The sequence below is a fragment of the Taudactylus pleione genome, unplaced genomic scaffold (genome assembly GCF_031769625.1).
Source record: "Taudactylus pleione unplaced genomic scaffold, aTauple2 ptg000391l, whole genome shotgun sequence".
Classification (NCBI taxonomy): domain Eukaryota; kingdom Metazoa; phylum Chordata; class Amphibia; order Anura; family Myobatrachidae; genus Taudactylus; species Taudactylus pleione.
This window is the reverse complement of record NW_028284792.1, coordinates 15,949,876-15,968,375: the sequence shown is the minus strand read 5'-3', so window position 1 is coordinate 15,968,375 and position 18,500 is coordinate 15,949,876. Positions and strand designations below refer to the sequence as shown.

General features: G+C 39.8%; 1 protein-coding gene across 2 annotated transcripts in view; it reads left to right on the top strand.

Moving 5' to 3' along the window:
* The window catches only part of NCK2 (NCK adaptor protein 2), a 62,464-nt gene extending 44,843 nt beyond the window's left edge, over positions 1–17,621 (top strand). For both annotated transcript variants that reach the window (XM_088445875.1, XM_088445873.1), the window contains exons 2-4: positions 4,955–5,195; positions 11,941–12,662; positions 16,566–17,621. In XM_088445875.1, the coding sequence (XP_088302001.1) occupies positions 4,970–5,195; positions 11,941–12,662; positions 16,566–16,760 (1,143 nt within the window). In that variant the 5' untranslated portion in view covers positions 4,955–4,969 and the 3' untranslated portion in view covers positions 16,761–17,621. The remainder of the gene's footprint in view (positions 1–4,954; positions 5,196–11,940; positions 12,663–16,565) is intronic.
* Positions 17,622–18,500: the final 879 nt, after the last annotated feature.

Sequence of the window (18,500 nt, the reverse complement as noted above, 5' to 3'; positions counted from 1 at the left end):
GCCTGTGGTGGCTAAGGGAACCATGAGACTCCATGAGAAGGATGGGGGTATGAGCTACAGTCAGGCGCATAAATATTGGGACATTGACAGAATTTTCATATTTTGGCCTCTATTCACCACCACAATGGCTTTGAAATGAAACAAACAAGATGTGCTTTAACTGCAGACTTTCAGATTTAATTTGAGGGTAATTACATCCAAATCAGGTGAACGGTGTAGGAATTACAACTGTTTCTATATGTGCCTCCCACTTTTTAAGGGGCCAAAAGTAATGGGACAAACTAAACAATCCTAAATCTAACTTTCACTTTTTAATACTTTGTTTCAAATCCTTTGCAGGCAATTACAGCCTGAAGTCTGGAACGCATAGACATCACCAGACGCTGGGTTTCATCCCTGGTGATGCTCTGCCAGGCCTCTTTTGCAAATGTCTTTAGTTCCTGCTTGTTCTTGGGGCATTTTCCCTTCAGTTTTGTCTTCATCAAGTGAAATGCATGCTCAATCGGATTCAGGTCAGGGGATTGACTTGGCCATTGCATAACATTCCACTTTTTAGCCTTAAAAAACTCTTTGGTTGCTTTTGCAGTATTCTTCGGGTCATTGTCCATCTGCACTGTGAAGCGCCGTCCAATGAGTTCTGAAGCATTTGACTGAATATGAGCATATAATGTTGCCCGAAACACTTCAGAATTCATTCTGCTGCTTTTGTCAGCAGTCACATCATCAATAAATACAAAGGAACCAGTTCCATTGGCAGCCATACATGCCCACGCCATGACACTACCACCACCACGCTTCACTGATGAGGTGGTATGTTTTGGATCATGAGCAGTTCCTTTTCTTCTCCATACTCTTCTCTTCCCATCACTCTGGTACAAGCTGATCTTTGTCTCATCTGTCCATAGGATGTTGTTCCAGAACTGTAATGGATTTTTTAGATGTTGTTTGGCAAACTCTAATCTGGTCTTCCTGTTTTTGTGGCTCACCAATAGTTTACATCTTGTGGTGAACCCTCTATATTCACTCTTGTGAAGTTTTCTCTTGATTGTTGACTTTGACACATATACACCTACCTCATGGAGAGTGTTCTTGATTTGGCCAACTGTTGTGAAGGGGTTTTTCTTCACCAGGGAAATAATTCTTCTGTCTTCCATCACAGTTGTTTTCCGTGGTCTTCCGGGTCTTTTAGTGTTGCTGAGCTCTCCGGTGCGTTCTTTCTTTTTAAGAATGTTCCAAACAGTTGATTTGGCCACACCTAATGTTTTTGCTATCTCTCTGATGGGTTTGTTTTGATTTTTTCAGCCTGATGATGGCTTGCTTCACTGATAGTGACAGCTCTTTGGATCTCACATTGAGAGTCGACAGCAACTGATTCCAAATGCAAATGTCACACCTAGAATCAACTCCAGACCTTTTACCTGCTTAATTGATAATGAAATAATGAGGGAATAGCCCACACCTGTCCATGAAATAGCTTTTGAGTTGATAGTCCCATTACTTTTGGACCCTTAAAAAGAGGGAGGCAAATATAGAAACCGTTGTAATTCCTACACCGTTCACCTGATTTGGATGTAATTACCCTCAACTTAAATCTAAAAGTCTGCAGTTAAAGCACATCTTGTTTATTTCATTTCAAAGCCATTGTGGTGGTGAATAGAGGCCAAAATATCCAAATTCTGTCAATGTCCAAATATTTATGCACCTGACTGTATGTCACCTTTTAGGTTGTCCACAAAACCTCTTGTGCACTACTAGGCAGCACCTATGCTGACTAATCTGGCTATAATAAATTTTAGTTAACTGTAGGGTCATTCCACACCAAATCAACACATGGTTTCAACCTGACCGTTTCAGATTATAATGAAATTCGGTATATTGATTCCTTGGGTGTGAAGATAAATTAAATATCATAGACTCATATGTACACTGGTTTTGAAGTTTTTTGCATTTAAAGCATCATTTAGTTAAAAAAAAAAACGACAGATCAGCTATGATCAGTTTTTTTTTTTTTTTTTTTTTTTTTTTATTGCTCTTGCAGCTCACCTAATTGAGCTAGTTAGTTGGGCAAAGTCTAATTTAAAACCTCTTTTGGGCTTTCATATGACATCTAACAGCAGTATATTTCAATAAAAAAAATTTTTTTTACATTTTTCAAATCGCAAATTTTGAGTTTCTCAAAAAGCCATATTTTATAATTTTTGAAAAACACTCAAATTGTTCATATTGTTAATAAATCACCAAAGTTTTATTTTGGGATCATAAAAATGCATAGTATGTTATAATGTTGTTATTTTTAGTTTCCATTTATTGAGATAAGCTTTGCCTTTGTTACCAAAGATTAACTCATGAATGATCACGCATTTTACTAGTAATGTTCCAAAAATAAAAAGATTAAAAAAAAGCCAGACAACCAATTTGATTCAGCAGAAAATGCAAAATCCAATGTTGATGTGCATTATTAGAAAATGTTGATTTCACTTTTAAATACAAATTTAGCAATCAGCATTAATACTTGTCATATAAAATATGGGCATCGGTAATTTTGAGTATACTTTTCAGGACAGTATTAGCAGTTATTTCAGCATAGGAATTAAATAACTATTAAATGTAAGCGTTTTTTTTTTTTTTTGTATGGCACTTTTTTAGTTTGCATTTGTTGCAGAGGATGAGTGTAATGTGCACTCCGCATATACAAGTTGAGTCTCCCATATCCGAAATGCTCGGGACCAGGAGCATTTCGGATTTTGGATTATTACGGTTTTCGGAATACCTGAGGGGGAGCACAGCGGGAGGCCTGGTGTGTGCTGCGGGTGGGTCCGGAAGGTGTCGCGCGGAAGGGTCTGGCGGCTGCCACTGGGGGTCCGACGGGTGCTATTCATTGGCCACTATACTAGTGACGTCATGACGTCCGGTCACGTCGTGACGTCACAGATACCCTGAAATATTCCGGTTTTTGGAATATTTCGGTTTTTGGATTTTCGGATATGGGAGACTCGACCTGTACCTTCAGACTGCTGAGAATAAAGCAATGGGGGAAATGTAAAATAAGTTAAAAAAATATATTTTTTTCCTCGCCGGTCCAGACAATGGGAAAGTGACAAAAACAAAAACATGTGCATGTATAACGACGTCCCTTTTTGTAAAAGAAAAAAAAATAATTAATTGATGGAAAAAGTGATGGGAGGGACTACTATACCTCACCCATCATAATAGCTACAAAGTTATGGGCGCATCACTCATTTTAACCAGTTAACTGGCTAATATTTATAGAAAAATGTCCCCAAAATTGCCGTCTTTTATATAAAAAAAATTAGCAAATTATATAAATAAAAGCTATTAAATAAATATATATAAATATATATATATATATATATATATATATATATATATATACACATATATATAGATATATATATAGATATATATTTTTAACAAGAATGTAAAATAATGTTTAAATAGCCATTAATTACATAATGTGCCAGGCCCTCCTCCACAAATGCAGTCAACTATCTGGGTGCCCGTCGTCAGATAATACTATATAGAGAATAGTGGATGGCACTCCGGCATAAAAGTGCAATAATGAAGCCCACACAATGGTTATAGCCTATAATCACTGTATGGGCTTTATTGTTGCACTTTTAGTCCAGAGTCCCATCCAACTCTCTCAGCGTGTGTGTATAATGATCAATGCTCAGCAGTCAGTCACAAACCAGACTGACTCTCCAAGTAGGACTATAAGTACCATACCATGAACACTAGCACTTAATTGATTAACAATTACCTGCCCAACACAATTAGTAAACTCATCAAGTGTGTGCATAGAAACAGCAGCAGTGAATCCATATAACGGTGCAGCATGTCATCATTAAAAAGAGATGGTATGGCCAGCGTTGCTTACCACAGAATACCATGCTACAGACAACGTATGTCAGTGCTCCACAGTAATGGAACGCATACCCGGAAATACCAGTCAGCTGATCGCAGCAAGCCTTTGGCAGTGACATTGGCATATATCATTATGAATCCAAATAGACTCCATTAACCGTGGCAGAGCATATGCCCTATGTACAAAAACACGTTAAGCAGAGCTAAATGTTATATATATATATATATATATATATATATATATATATATATATATATACATATTAATATATTATTCACACTGCCCGATTACTGTGGCCAGCAGCGATCGGGCACATGGGAGGCAGAGGCAAAGCAGCAGCCGTGGCCAGCTTCCATGGAACTGCCCTGCGCCAGGAGGGGTTGATGCCGGACGGATGAGGTGGGGGAGCCGCCGGCTGGACAAGGCAGCAGCTGCGGCCTGCATCCAGGAGCCGCGGCTGCATTGGGAAGGGCGGGTGATGCTGGCTTCCCAGTCACTGTTTGCCACAGTGATCGGGACACAACAACAGCTGCGGCTACTGCTTCTATGGAAGTCATGGCTGCCCTTCCAGCCGCCCTGGGAGGGGGGTGCCGCTGGTTATCCAATCACTGTGGCCAGCAGTGATCGGGACACAATGGAGGCGCAGCCGAGGGTACAGGGGGACCAGCAGGTACCTCTGATATAGGCGGCTGCCGGAAGATTAGTTTCCCGCAGCCACCTAGTGGGCAAAACTGACTGGTCGCATCATATGCGACCATGTCAGTTAAAGTCCAGTCTGGCGTGGTCGCATGTGATGCAACCGTGCAAGGCAAGTTGATAAAGAGGGAAATCCCCTTGTTCAAATAAAAATGAAACACACTTTTGAAAATCTGGTTAAATTTGTATTTGATGTGTTAGAGCCAAAAAAAAGACTTAACTGTACTTTCAGAAAATACCAAGGTATAAGTAGTGTGGGTGCTGCAGAAAAGAAAACTAGTTATACTGATGTTTTAGCAGCAAAGGGGTTAAACAGAAGTTCTTTTAGGTGCAGTCTGAAATTAACTAATGTTGTAATATCTTTGTTGACAGTTTGACTCATGAAAAATGACAGAGGAGGTCATTGTTATTGCCAAGTGGGATTATATGGCACAACAGGACCAAGAACTTGACATTAAGAAAAATGAACGTCTATGGTTGTTGGATGACTCCAAAACATGGTGGCGAGTGAGAAATACAGCTAACAAGACCGGGTATGTGCCATCAAACTATGTGGAGCGGAAAAACAGCCTAAAAAAAGGATCACTGGTAAAAAATTTGAAGGATACTTTGGGTAAGATCTTTTTATGGTTTAATTTTTAAAAGCTGGTAGCTGCTCAAGTACAATTGATGTACATTTACATTAAAGTCTACTATATTCATGCAGTTCTGTACATATGCAGTATGTACACTTACTGAAGATACAGTAGTTCTGCTTGTTTAAGAATGGTGCAATTTCCATGATTTATCCAGTAAGTTTTTCTGGGCAATATATGACCTTTCACTAGGAATTTAAGATATAATTGTAAAATAGCCTTCCTTGAATTCATGCATTCAGTTGAATCCAATTTTAAATTAACAGTCAGCCGTTAAAAATAGGTACCAATTCATGAAATTAAAAAAAAAAAGTAAATCCCTACAAATTAATATATAATTTACATATGGATCATTCCACATCAATTCAACCAGGTTTGTCCACCACCCTTCTCTGATTTTTATGAATAATTTTTAGTTGAGAGGATGTGCCAAATATCTCGACTGTGTGACCGATGGTTTCCGAAATAATGATTTTTCAATTTATTAAACTATTTACTAATCACTGCTTATTTATTCAGTTTATTTGAAGTACCATGGGTGTTTATTAAGGAATCACCATGAAATTTGGACCCCTAAGGTAACACTTCCTCCCGAATCCAAATATCCAAACCAAATTACTTTATCTGCCTTACTTTTCGAGTTACAGCAAAAATTCAAGATTTTGGAACAGAATTAGAAACACAAGGTTAAATCAACGTTAGATATCCCAATTTTTTTAAGGTGTTTGATAAAGGTATACATTACTACCACAAAAAAAAAATCAGCATGGTAATCTGTTTCATAGTGAAGAAAAAAAGAATTAAGTTGACGTTCGATTACTGTTATACCGCGTACATAATATACACAAGAAACCATGTAATTTAAAAACTTAAATATAACTGAAGTTGAGTCAACAATAACATTATTCTCTCCTTGTTTGGGACCTGTTGTAATGGTCTGTAATTTTCCTTAAAGTGTCAGAAGACAGTGTATATTGCCTTCCAGTACTTCCTCAGATAGTAGGCACTTCCAGTGTCGGACTGGGGCATGATGGGCCAACCTGGGGAATCCAACCACAGAGGCCCATTAAGGGGCGTAGCCATTTGCTAAAAGGGGTGTGGTCACCTGACCAGAGAGGAGTGGCCAGCCATTAGAGAAGCGACATAACTTAGTTGCTCTGGGGCACCTACAAGCCTTAATCCAGCCCTGGTAGAGGGTACCTGCCTAATGGTAGAACAAGTACTAGTAATAAAACTGGTACTCTGGGGAGTGCAGGAAAATCAAATACACTTTAAAAATGGTTCAGGTTAGGGACCATTTACTATGCTTGCTGACACAAACTGTGTTAAATTGTTTTGTTAATCCTTTTTATTATATTTTGGGGAGATACACTGACAGAATTAACAAAACAGCAATTTAATTAAATATTTTGTCTAGACAAGAATTAGACAGTGTAATTTAATGCATCTTTATCTGGCACTGCCTGTTATTTCAGTAACCTCACCTGCCATGTACAGTAAATTTAAAATTAAACATATACTCACAAGTCCACTCTTTATTACAACAACTACTAACCTTGTTGTGTTAACTCAGGGCCATTCAGTATGCTGGGTGCTCCTTGTTGTGTTTCAGGCTCCTCTGTGTCTGGGCTCCTCCCCCCTGCTGACAGTGTGTTATATCACCACTGTCGCCCTCCCTGTTCCTCCCCGTCAGCACAGTCATTTAACAGCGCATCCTCTTAAGATCACTGCTCGGCAAGAAGGGAGCCCTGACAGCAGCATTGCTATGCTCCTCCTAGAGGCGTAACTAGGGTTGATGGCACCCAGGGCAAATAAAAAATGTCACCCCTGAAATCTATTCTTTAAAGTCCTTGCTGAATTCTTATATTGGTACGGTACTGAAACAGTATATGTACATACTCTAAAGCTCTACATACCTACTATTACTATCAGCCCTCTTTCTGCATAGATGAAATATACTGTATGTCAGTGGTTCCGAAACTTTCTTGAATCACAGCTACCTGGAGTATTAGCATTTTTGGCCAAAAGTTTCTTATTGAGAAATTCAGCACAAATTATTAAATTAAGTAAATGATGTTTACCTGTCACCCTTAGGTTCAGTTATGTTGTGCTTGGACAGGGATGTGCTCCTGTTATTCCACATATTTTATGATTGTTAGGAAAAACCAGTGCTGCTGGCTATCGCATTGATCAATTATTTGATATTATCCTGGACCTCCAACCCGTGGCAACCCTGCAAGTGCCCTGCAGCACCCCAGGGTGCCATGGCACCCAGTTTGGGAACCACTGCTGTATGTGATTGTGTATGAATAAAATAGAAAGAGCCATGTTATAACGTTATAAAAATGCCATCCATCCTTATCTTGTACTTCAAATTGACAGTTCTCCCAATGACAGGACAAAAACAAAAGATGCCCATAAAACATCCACCTACCTCATCCTCTGTAATTCCCCTAACGCACTACTGCTCCCTGAAATCATACTTCACTTACAGCCATACTCCACACTCACCACCACTCCCTGGCACCATACCATACCCACTACAATTCCCATCATTTACAATCTCTCCCTCACCCACTATCAATCTCTAGCACCATACCTTACCCATTGACATAGCCCTCACCTACCAGTTCTTCTTGACTCCATAACTTATTAACTGTAATTCCTATTACCAACACTTTGAGGCATTTTTATGAAACAAGCTGCTGTTTCTCAGTGAATCCAAAAATTAAAAAGGCATTAATAAGTGAAAAGCATATTGTGTTTTGCATTTAATATTAGTGCTGCTTTTAATTTTGAGCTCTGTCCAGCCGAAAAGCGTTTGTGCTTTGTAAATATACACATATATCCCACCCATTGATTACCCCTCACCAAACACCACTCCCAGGTGCCATAGCTCGCCTGCAAAAATACCCTTTCCAAAATCTAACAAAAAAATATCACACACACAAAAATAATTGCATAACCTTTTTATTTCTTAAATAATCCTACCTCCCTATGACACTTGTTGCTCTTGCCACCTGTTGCTGAGGCTGCAATATTAGTACCAGTCAAAAGCTTGGGGACACCTTCTCATTCAATGTTTTTTGTTTATTTAAATTATTTTCAACATAGTAGATTAATCATGAAGACATCAAAACTATGAAAGAACACGTATGGAATTATGTTGTAAACAAAAAAGTGTTAAATCAAAAAATGTTTTATATATTAGATTCCTCAAAGTAGCCCCCTTTTGCTTGGATTACAGCTTTGCACACTCTTGGCATCCTCACTGGGGATTCAACTTTTTCTGTTGGCATATCTATGTCTGTTTGTTCTTTTTTGGGCAAAGTTTCTGTCTTGGCTTAATAACAGAATGAAGTTGACATATTGTAGGAGATCTTCGCCTCTTTACCGAGGCGAAGCAGGAAGCGCTGAGCATGCGCCGGATCTCTCAATTATCGCGAGAACCCGCGTGCAGCTCTGGAGCCGGCAGCCACCGCAACAGGGACAGCACTGTCCTTGCACTGTCCTTGCTGTGGGGATAGGGCATCGCCAGGCTGTAGCTGGTGATAGCGACAGCTGCAGCGGGCGGAACGGTTAGGCGAACTGACCGTTCATACATTGCCCAGGCTATATACAAGATAGCATCGCCGATAATGACGGGCGCATAGCACACCTGTCATTTACCGCCAAACCCCCCGATAACACATTGGGGAGAAGCGGGATCAGCGCACATAACGTAGCTTCTTACATCTCTCCCATTAACTTTTCTCATATATATCATTTAAAATATTAACTGTGGCACCAAACCAATTAACAAATGTGTTATCCTGGCCTTCAAGAGATAAATGTTTTGTTCCTTTTATTCACGCCTGGTGGGCCCTTTATGCCCCAGTCCGACACTGGAAGTGCCTACTATCTAAGGAAGTACTGGAAGGCAGTATACACTGTTTGCTGACACTTTAAGGAAAATTACAGACCATTACAAAAGGTTCCAAACAAGGGGAAAATAATGTTATTTTTGACTCAAATTTTAAAATTTCATGGTATGTTGTGTAAATTATATATGCGGTACAACAGTAATCGAACGTCAACTTCATTATTTTAATTTTATTTTTTTCTCCACACTGATTCAGAGCCGCTCGTAAGCGGCCGCTCGTTCCCTCTGAGCATGCGTATGGGTCGTAATGCGCATGCGCAAAACAGTAATTGCGGTCGGAAATCATGTGCTCGTAAAACAGCGAGGGGCTGCTAATTATGTACCGTTTGTGGGTGCTAACAGGGGAAGGTGCTTGAAAACGGGGGAGTGGAGATCCGAACGCAGGCGTGCCTAACGGTCAAAAGGGCGTTTAATGGGAGTGCATAATTAGTAAAGGAGAGCCATCGACCACGTCACTTGGTTGTCTTTTAGCCTGAACTGCTCGCAGTGATAGCGGGAAGAAAATCCTACCACAAGCACTGCGAGCAGTTCAGATGCCTTTCGATGTTCCCGATTAATAAATACCAGAGATGACGTGTGATGCGAACGGCAAAGGGGCGTCTTTACAAAATAGCGAGTGCTTTTTTCGGACGCTCGCTCAGACATAGAGGCGCCAACACACCGCAAAGAGCGAGCGCTCAATTTAAATATCCCACCCCTTTTTAAGAACGAGCGTCCGCAAATAGCGTCCGGGTCTGAATCAGGCCCAGAGTACCATGCTGATTATTATAATTATTTTTTTTGTGGTGGTAATGTAAAACTTTTGTTAAGCACCTAAAAAAAATTGGGATATCAGTTGATTTAACCTTGCATTTTTAATTATGTTCCAAAATTTTGAATTTTTGATGTAACTTGAAACATAAGGCAGATAAAGTAATTTGGTTTGGATTCGGGGTGAAAAAGTTACCTTAGGAGTCCAAATTTCGTGTTGATTCCTTAGTAAACACTCGTGATACTTCAATAAACGGAATAAATAAGCCGCGATTAGTAAATAGTTTAATAAATTGAAAAAGCAATATTTTGGCAACGAACAGACAGATAATTGAGATATTTGTCATAAAGGTTTTTTGGGGGTGGTCTTTTTTTTTTTTTTTTTTTTTTTTTTTTGACATCCTCATAAAAAAAAAAAAAAAAAAAAAAATATTGAAAGAATCTGACATGGGTGGTGGACATTTCTTATTTCTTTGGGTGATCTGATATGGACGCACGCACACACGCACACACACACACACACACACACCTGTAGCCAAATTAAGTAGTTTTCTTTCCCGACCATTTCATACAGAGCTGGGGCTTTTACCTATCCACCATACTATTACTAAAGCTGCATACACACAACGATTTTTTGAACAATTAGCGTTAAACGTTATCGTTTAACGATAATCATTTCAAAAAATCATTCACTTTCTGAGTCAAACTATGAACAATTATCGTTTATGCGCGTTCACGTTTGTAGTTCAGTCAGACTTGTCAACTCAAACATTTTCATTAAGGGAATATGCAAAAATCGTTTGCAGTTCAAAAAAATCGTTCATTACACTTTAAAAAAATCTTACAGAAAATCGTTTATAAAATCGTTGGTAACAAAATCGTGTGTGTGTGTATGCAGGTTAAGATTTTTAGTAACACCGAGTATATATAAAAGCCACTTAATTGTATTTTTGGTTAGATTTTTTTATATCACATTGATGAAGTGTCAAACCTCACTACACGTATTGCCCAGAGCAGTTTAAATAGTTCCGGTAAAGGGATTTTTTTTATCCTGATGCCACGACAATTCCCTTTTGGGAACATAGTAGTACCTATTATCCACCTTTCCTGTAATGTTGCTTGCTGTGTTGTATGTTGCCACCCACTAAAAGTAGGCAGTGGAAGTGCACTGTTGGTTTCCTTGGTGGGCAGTTTTGAAGGAAACATTAATATTGTCTTCTGGAAAGTTTCCAAGTCTACATGCACACATTATTGTAGAAGAATCCGCTATTTTCTTTCAGATGTAGCGGATCTTGTGAAATTGTTGAACACCCATTTTATTAATGGTCAGGAATAGGTATTTGCATGCCACTATGTAAGTTATGATCTGTAAACATAGATGTAAAATCTGGTTGTTCAGTGTCATCAGGGAGATACAACCGGACAGTTCTATATAGAAGGTAGTGCGCTAATATTATGATAAATATAACGGTACAATTTTGAATTTAGATTATTGCATAGAGCAAATATACTGTAGCACCAACTGGAACATCTGGAGAACCTTCCCATTAAGCATGTCCTTCATAAACACGTGGATACAACTTTTTGCTTTTTATTAATTCCTAAGACCTTTTGACATTTTTACATTACTGATCAACTCTTGAAGTTTAGAAACACAAATTATAGAAATGTAGGAATTTTACACAAAACAGACCAGGCCTATATCTCAGTGGCACACTGGTGGTACATAGTTGTGATAGATATGATAGAGGGGAAAAAATGAACTTGGGCAGTGATGGCAGTCTTTTCCTTTACTTAAATTCTGCTATACTAATTTCAGAGCGCATACAGCTAGGTATTCCACGGCTGTATGATTTATTTTTCATTGTAACAACAAATCGTTCTGGTTGACCATGCCTTTGCCTGCCTCCCAACAAGTGCAATAATGCATACAATTGTTGGATTACAATGTCACAGATGACTGGCTGATTTGTTGCCATCTTAGAAGTTCAAGAGACACAAGTAGTGATGAGCAAAGTAGTTATAGTTAATTATTTATTCTTTTTTTACAGGTCTGGGTAAGACAAAAAGGAAGACTAGTACTCGAGATGCCTCACCAACTCCCAGCACTGATGCTGAATATCCATCTAATGGTACCAACACTGATCGAATCTATGACTTAAACATACCGGCATATGTAAAATTTGCATATGCGTCTGAAAGAGATGATGAACTCTCCCTTGTAAAGGGTACACGAGTTATTGTTATGGAAAAATGTAGTGATGGCTGGTGGCGTGGAACGCATAATGGACAGGTTGGGTGGTTTCCTTCAAACTATGTTGTGGAAGAAGTTGATGAAGCAACAGCAGATTCCCCTAGTTTTCTCAGTTTGAGAAAAGGAGCATCTATAAGCAATGGTCAGATCTTTAAAATTCTCCATGTTGTTCAAACCCTGTACCCATTTAGTTCTGTAACAGAAGAAGAGCTGAACTTTGAGAAAGGAGAAATCATGGATGTCATTGAGAAACCAGAGAATGACCCAGAATGGTGGAAATGCAAAAATTCCAGTGGGCAGATTGGTCTTGTTCCCAAAAACTATGTTGTTATTTTAACAGACGGTCCTTCCTTAAATAGTTCTCATGTTCATCAAATAAGTTATACTGGTCCCGCTTGCATAGGTCGTTTTGCTGGCAAAGGATGGTACTATGGAGGAATTACAAGACATCAAGCAGAATGTGCCCTGAATGAAAGAGGATTGGTGGGAGACTTTCTTATTCGAGATAGCGAGTCTTCAGTAAGGAAAATTTTAATTCTTTAAACCATATTCTGTGAAGAGAACTAGGTACTTTTGCACTGTTCTCTAAAGGGTGTATGGGATTGCGGCAAGGGGAGTGGGCTCACGGGAAATGTCATCCCCGCAAGCCATGCTTCCCTTGTTTTTTCATAATGATTTGGGCATGCACAGCGCCCCGGTAGCTGCTGGGCTGCTGCTAGTGCCTCTTTCTAATGAATAGATGTTGCGCGCATGAGCACAACATCTATTCACCACTTGAGAAGTGGGTGAGAATGGGTCTCCCCCACCCGCAATCCACTGTGGGATACTGTGGCCTGTGGGTGGGACTGCCAGACAGTGCCTGAAAAGTGCCAAAATGTGGACAGTTGGGAGGTATGCATTGCACATTCTTTCTGAATATTAACCTTTTTAACTGGATTGACTGCTATGCTGTTCAATACAGTAATGGGGTTCTGTAGTGTAAAGTATATGCATCCTGTAAGTGATTTCCTCTTTATTTAGATAATTCTAGACTCAGGATGTTTACTTAGATGCTGATGAATGTTTAGTGGTTCTCGATCATTTCCACCTTCGTACTCCCTGGCAGCCAATTTACGTTATTTATACTTCCAAAATTTGCAAAGCCAAACATTAGTAATAAATAGAATTACTATTAGATAAAATGTTTAGGCGCTCTATATATAAACTGAATTGCCAAAAGTCATGGGATAGCCGTAAAGGTAATAGTAGGTGGTGTCACCCTAACGTATCTTCTTGGAAATGTCCAGACCTGCATCAGTTGTAATCCAACATCTCATGAGTAACTTTGAACAGTGGCTAGGCTGCTCATGGCAAGGCGACGTGAATTATTGGAATTCAAACGCGGTATGATAGTGGGTGCCCAATGGATGGGACATTCCATTTCCGAAGTTTTTAGGCATTCAATGTTCCTCTATCTACTGTGTCACTTGTTTACCAGGAATACCTCATGGAAGGCATTACCACCCACGTGGATAGCACAATGGGTGACGACTGGTGCTTAATGATCGTGACCACCGGCGTCTGGTCAGAATTCTCTGTTACCACAGACAAGCGACACTGGCTCAAATGACATCCAAATTCAATGCAGGCGATACCAGATGCGCATATCCAGCAGGTCAGTGCAGCATTCTTTAGCTTCGATGGGATATGGGAGCAGAATACATACCAGAGTGCCCCTGTTAACACTATGACACTGGACACAAGAGTCTCAACTCATCTGTCGCTAATTGGACCCTTGAGGCCATGGACCCCAGTTGTTAACAAGGCACCATGCAGGCTAATGGTGGTTCCATTATGGTGTGGGGTGTGTTCACATGGTTTGAGTTGGGTCCTCTGGCCCGTCTGAACACGTCATTGAATGTTAACCACTACATTGCATCGCTTTCTGACCATTTCATGGACTTCATGTATTCTGACAACGATGGAATATTCCAGCTGGTTAATGCACCATGTCATTGGTTCAAAGTTGTCCAGAATTGATTTGAGGAGCATTCTGGAGAGTTCTGACGAATGGTGTGGTTACCACGTTCACCCGACATGAACCCAATCGAACATTTATTGGAAATGGTGGAGAGGTCCATTCGCACCCAAGATCCTGCACTTACAAATATCAGGGAGCTGTGGGAAGCAATCCAGACAGCATGAGTCAACATCTCTCCAATGGTCTCCTGTCCACTTGCGGAATCGAAACCATGTTGAGTTGCTGCACTTCGCCAGGCTAGAGCATCTATCCCATTACTTTCGGGGAAGCAGTTGGTAAGCCGACGGACGGAATCCCGACCGTCTGCTTCACGATTGTCTAATCCCGGCAAGGGGTTAAATGACAGGCGTCGAAATCCACACGCCTGTAATTTTACCTACGCCGGGAGCCCGAAGGTTAGCCGGGCGCGGACAGCCGAGGGGGAGGGAGGGGTAGGTTCACGGTTCCTGGGGGGAATTTAGGGTTAGGCACCCCCCCTGGGGGTTTAGGGTTAGGCTAGGGGAAGGGAGGGTTAAGCACCCCCGGGGGGAGGTTAGAGTTAGACACCCCCCCCGGCCCCAGGGGACTTGGGTTTAGGCGGCGGGGAAGGGGGGGGTTAGGTTTAGGCACTTGGGGGGGAGGTTAGGGTTAGGCACCCCAAAGGGAGGGTTAGGGGGTAGAATAGGGTAGGAAATACTTACCTTTGGATGATCTGGATTTTCACTGCTGCCGGCATGCCTCTGTCGGGAATCATACCGATTCCGACTTTTGGCACTTCAGTTTATAAGCTACAAGACCGTTTTTTTTGTTTTTTAATTACACAAGACTAGAATGACTTGTAAATATAGCCTATTTTCTTACATATTGCAATAAAAATAAATTCAATTGACAATAAAACTAGTCGACATATGGTTTTTAGTATATTTTTTTAAAGCTATGTTCTATTCTAACAATTTCAGAGAGATTTTTATTTTTTAACTTTAAATATTGAAATTTTTTTTAGATCTCTGATTTTGAAATATGTAAAACATAGTCACAAGTCCTGACTTCGGGAGTACATTGTTAGAAATTATCTGGATTTCATTAAATCCAGAGAATGTGTTTTCCCTGATATCTTTTTAAATTGCAGTCAGTTTGAACTGCTAGATCATGTGTGTTGGCAACAAAGATCTTAACATGGTTAAAAATGAGATGTAAATTAGAGCAGCCTTTCTTCCTCTATGCCAGGGGTAGACAACCTGTGGCACTCCAGCTGTTGTGGAACTACATATCCCAGCATGCCCTGCCATAGTTTTTGCTATTAAGGCATGGAAAAACTGTCAAGGCATGCTGGGATGTGTAATTTTACAACAGCTGACGTGCCACAGGTTGCCTACCCCTGCTCTATTCAGAAGTGCCATATCTTTACCTCTATCACAAGTTAATACAGGTTTGTTGAGGGGAATCGTGGTGCAGACGCCTTCAGAGGCTTTTGATCTAAACCTCACTTTCGATTGATGATCTGATGGATACATAAATAACAATAAATATCCATTCAGTAGAATGGATAGATCTATATTATCTGTTGCTTCAATAATGAATCATTAGTACCAATTGCTCTTATAACTACTATCATTGAACCCCAGGCATTGGTTTCTTTGAGGGTACACAGAAGTGCGGATATGGCACAGTACTTTGTAGCAAGCTCCAAAGTGGGCAGTCTTGTTCCAGGAGCTGGTAGGGACTCGCGGGTGTATTGAGGGCACCTACATTGTTGAATTGCTAGAGAATAGAGAATATACGAAACGGGAACATACAAGCATAAGCGAAACTAGAGATCTGGACATGGGTGGTCCCAGTTTTATCATATTGCGTGTGTGGGTATATATAATATATAATTTTCCAGAATTGCAGGAGGGCATGGTGCATTAGAAAAAAGGATGTGCGCGCTCCAAAAAAAGGGGCGTGGTCACTCAAATAGGGGAGAAAAGAGCACACCAAGTTCCGTTGTGCTTTGTATACATAGTCGCACACAGATATGCAAGTGTATACTATTAATTTGCAGTGTCTACTGGGTGCATCCTAGTTGCATCGCATTGTGACTAAGATGCATATTTGGGCGAAAAAATCGCCAGCAGAGTCCCATGGTACCTGGCGGCTTACTCGCGCCAGGTGTCTGGTGCCACATGGTGTATTGAGGCTCGATGTATGGTGACACATCTGTATGTATGGAGAAAGTGGGCCTTTTATATGCTGATGCTGTAAGCAAATCATTAAACAATTTTGTGAGGGCACTGTCAGCGGAATGTTGGGAGAGGAACTTTCTTTACTCTGTTTCAAAATCTGTTTTAGTGCAAAATCCGCCTTCACTTTGAATGTTTATAGATAAGTAAATGTATAATAAATAAACATTATAAATGTGTATATGTGTTTCTGTTTTACAGCCAAGTGATTATTCCATAACTCTAAAGGCATCAGGGAAAAACAAACACTTCAAAGTGCAGCTGATGGACAATGTATATTGTATTGGACAAAGGAGATTTAAGAGTATGGATGAACTGGTGGAACATTACAAAAAAGCACCCATCTTCACTAGTGAACATGGAGACAAGCTGTACCTTGTCAGAGCACTACAGTGACCTAAGACTTAACACTGGACTCCAAAACTTCAAGCCTTAGTTCCGAAAAAATTACTCTCATGGAGCAGAGCCATCATTACAAAGGAAGCAGTCTTTACAATACCGGCTCCTCTTCTACTACAAACACTCCTTAATAGTACTTTTATCTTTTTTATTTGTGTGTGTTCTGTCTTTTCTGTTTGTAAGTCATCTTACCCTCAGGTTAAAAACCTCACTTAAGTGACCACTGTAAGCACTCACTGTCATGCCTTGGTTTAAAGTCTCCTATTCTGCATATGTTTACAGTTCATAGCTAGTTACAGCTAGCAATATGATTAGGAGGCAACTTGAAACAGTGTTAACATACTCCCAAAAAATTTATTTTATCATGTTAAAATCAAATCTTTATTAGAAGACATTAGGCACCGTTGTTGAAATGCACTGAATCTACAGCAAATAATAATGTAGATATGCTGTATTGATTGTGGCTGTGAATGTTGTAGCCTTGTTGCTTATCAGGTAGTATATTGTAACAGCTCATAGGCTCTAGAAACACCCTTTACACTGTACAGTACTCTGCCACTACAATAACTTCTCACTTCACTGCAGAGTACACCAAGTAATGTATTGCAGCAGTACATCTGAAACTTATTTGGTAAAATGATTGTGGTAAATAGTGTATTAGGTAAATAATAGGACCTTCATAAGCAAATTATTTTTCAAAGTTTTACATGAAAAGTAAACCAAATGTGCCATCCACATTTTCCCCTTGCCCTCCCCACACGCCTGTTATAATTACACAATTAAGTATTTAATTATGAAAGTAAAATGTATGTGTAACTGACGGTCTATGCTAATACAGACAAATAAAATTTTTGTTTTTTGAAATTGTTGCTGTTTTTGTGATACTAATGTTTTAGTATTTGCTAACAAATGGTCTGTGCCTTGGCTCATCTTGCCAAACAGTTTGGGGCATTCTCTGTTACAGATCAGGCTCACTGGTTTTTAAATATCATGCCACTTTCACAGAATATACCATATTATGGTTTAAGGTCTAGATTCCTTCATTTATCTGTGCGTTTGAACTGCAGAAAAAAAACCCTTATATTTAGAAAATTTTCCTCAACCGGAACAGTTATTAAAAAAAAGTCATTTAGCCATTCAATTTGCTGCATTTCTCTTTAGCCAAACACTTTATCAAGTTGTTTTTCCACCCTAGGCAAAGTATTTAAATAATTAGCATCCGTCCTGTCCAAATGCGAAACTGGCTTTGTACCTAATCCTAGAACAAAATGCTGGTCATTGTATTTGTACATTAAGTCATTCAGTGATGTTCTCTAATCTGATATAATCACAAAGTATTGATCTGGAAACCTCGAAACAAACCCAAAAAATTTACAGAGATTTTTATTTTTTATAGAATTGCATATATTTTTTAGTACTGTTACATGATTTGTTTTTGCACAGTAAGTCCACAAGATTGCGAGAAATGAACATTAGAATTATAATTTATTTGGCTATTTTAATCACTTGCCTGGCAAAGGTGCATTTTTCCAACCACACCAGGCTGTGTGCTATCTGATCTGGTCGCAATAATGCGACCAGTCAGATAAACAGTGTGGGCAGTTGCAGGAAGAGAATCTTCCGGTCCCTCTGCTTGCCTCCCCCAGTGTCTGCCGTGCTGCCGATCATTGCTAATCAGTCAGCACAGCAGGACCCCCACCCAGCGGCTGCAGAGATTGGCAGCCGCTGGGAAAAAGT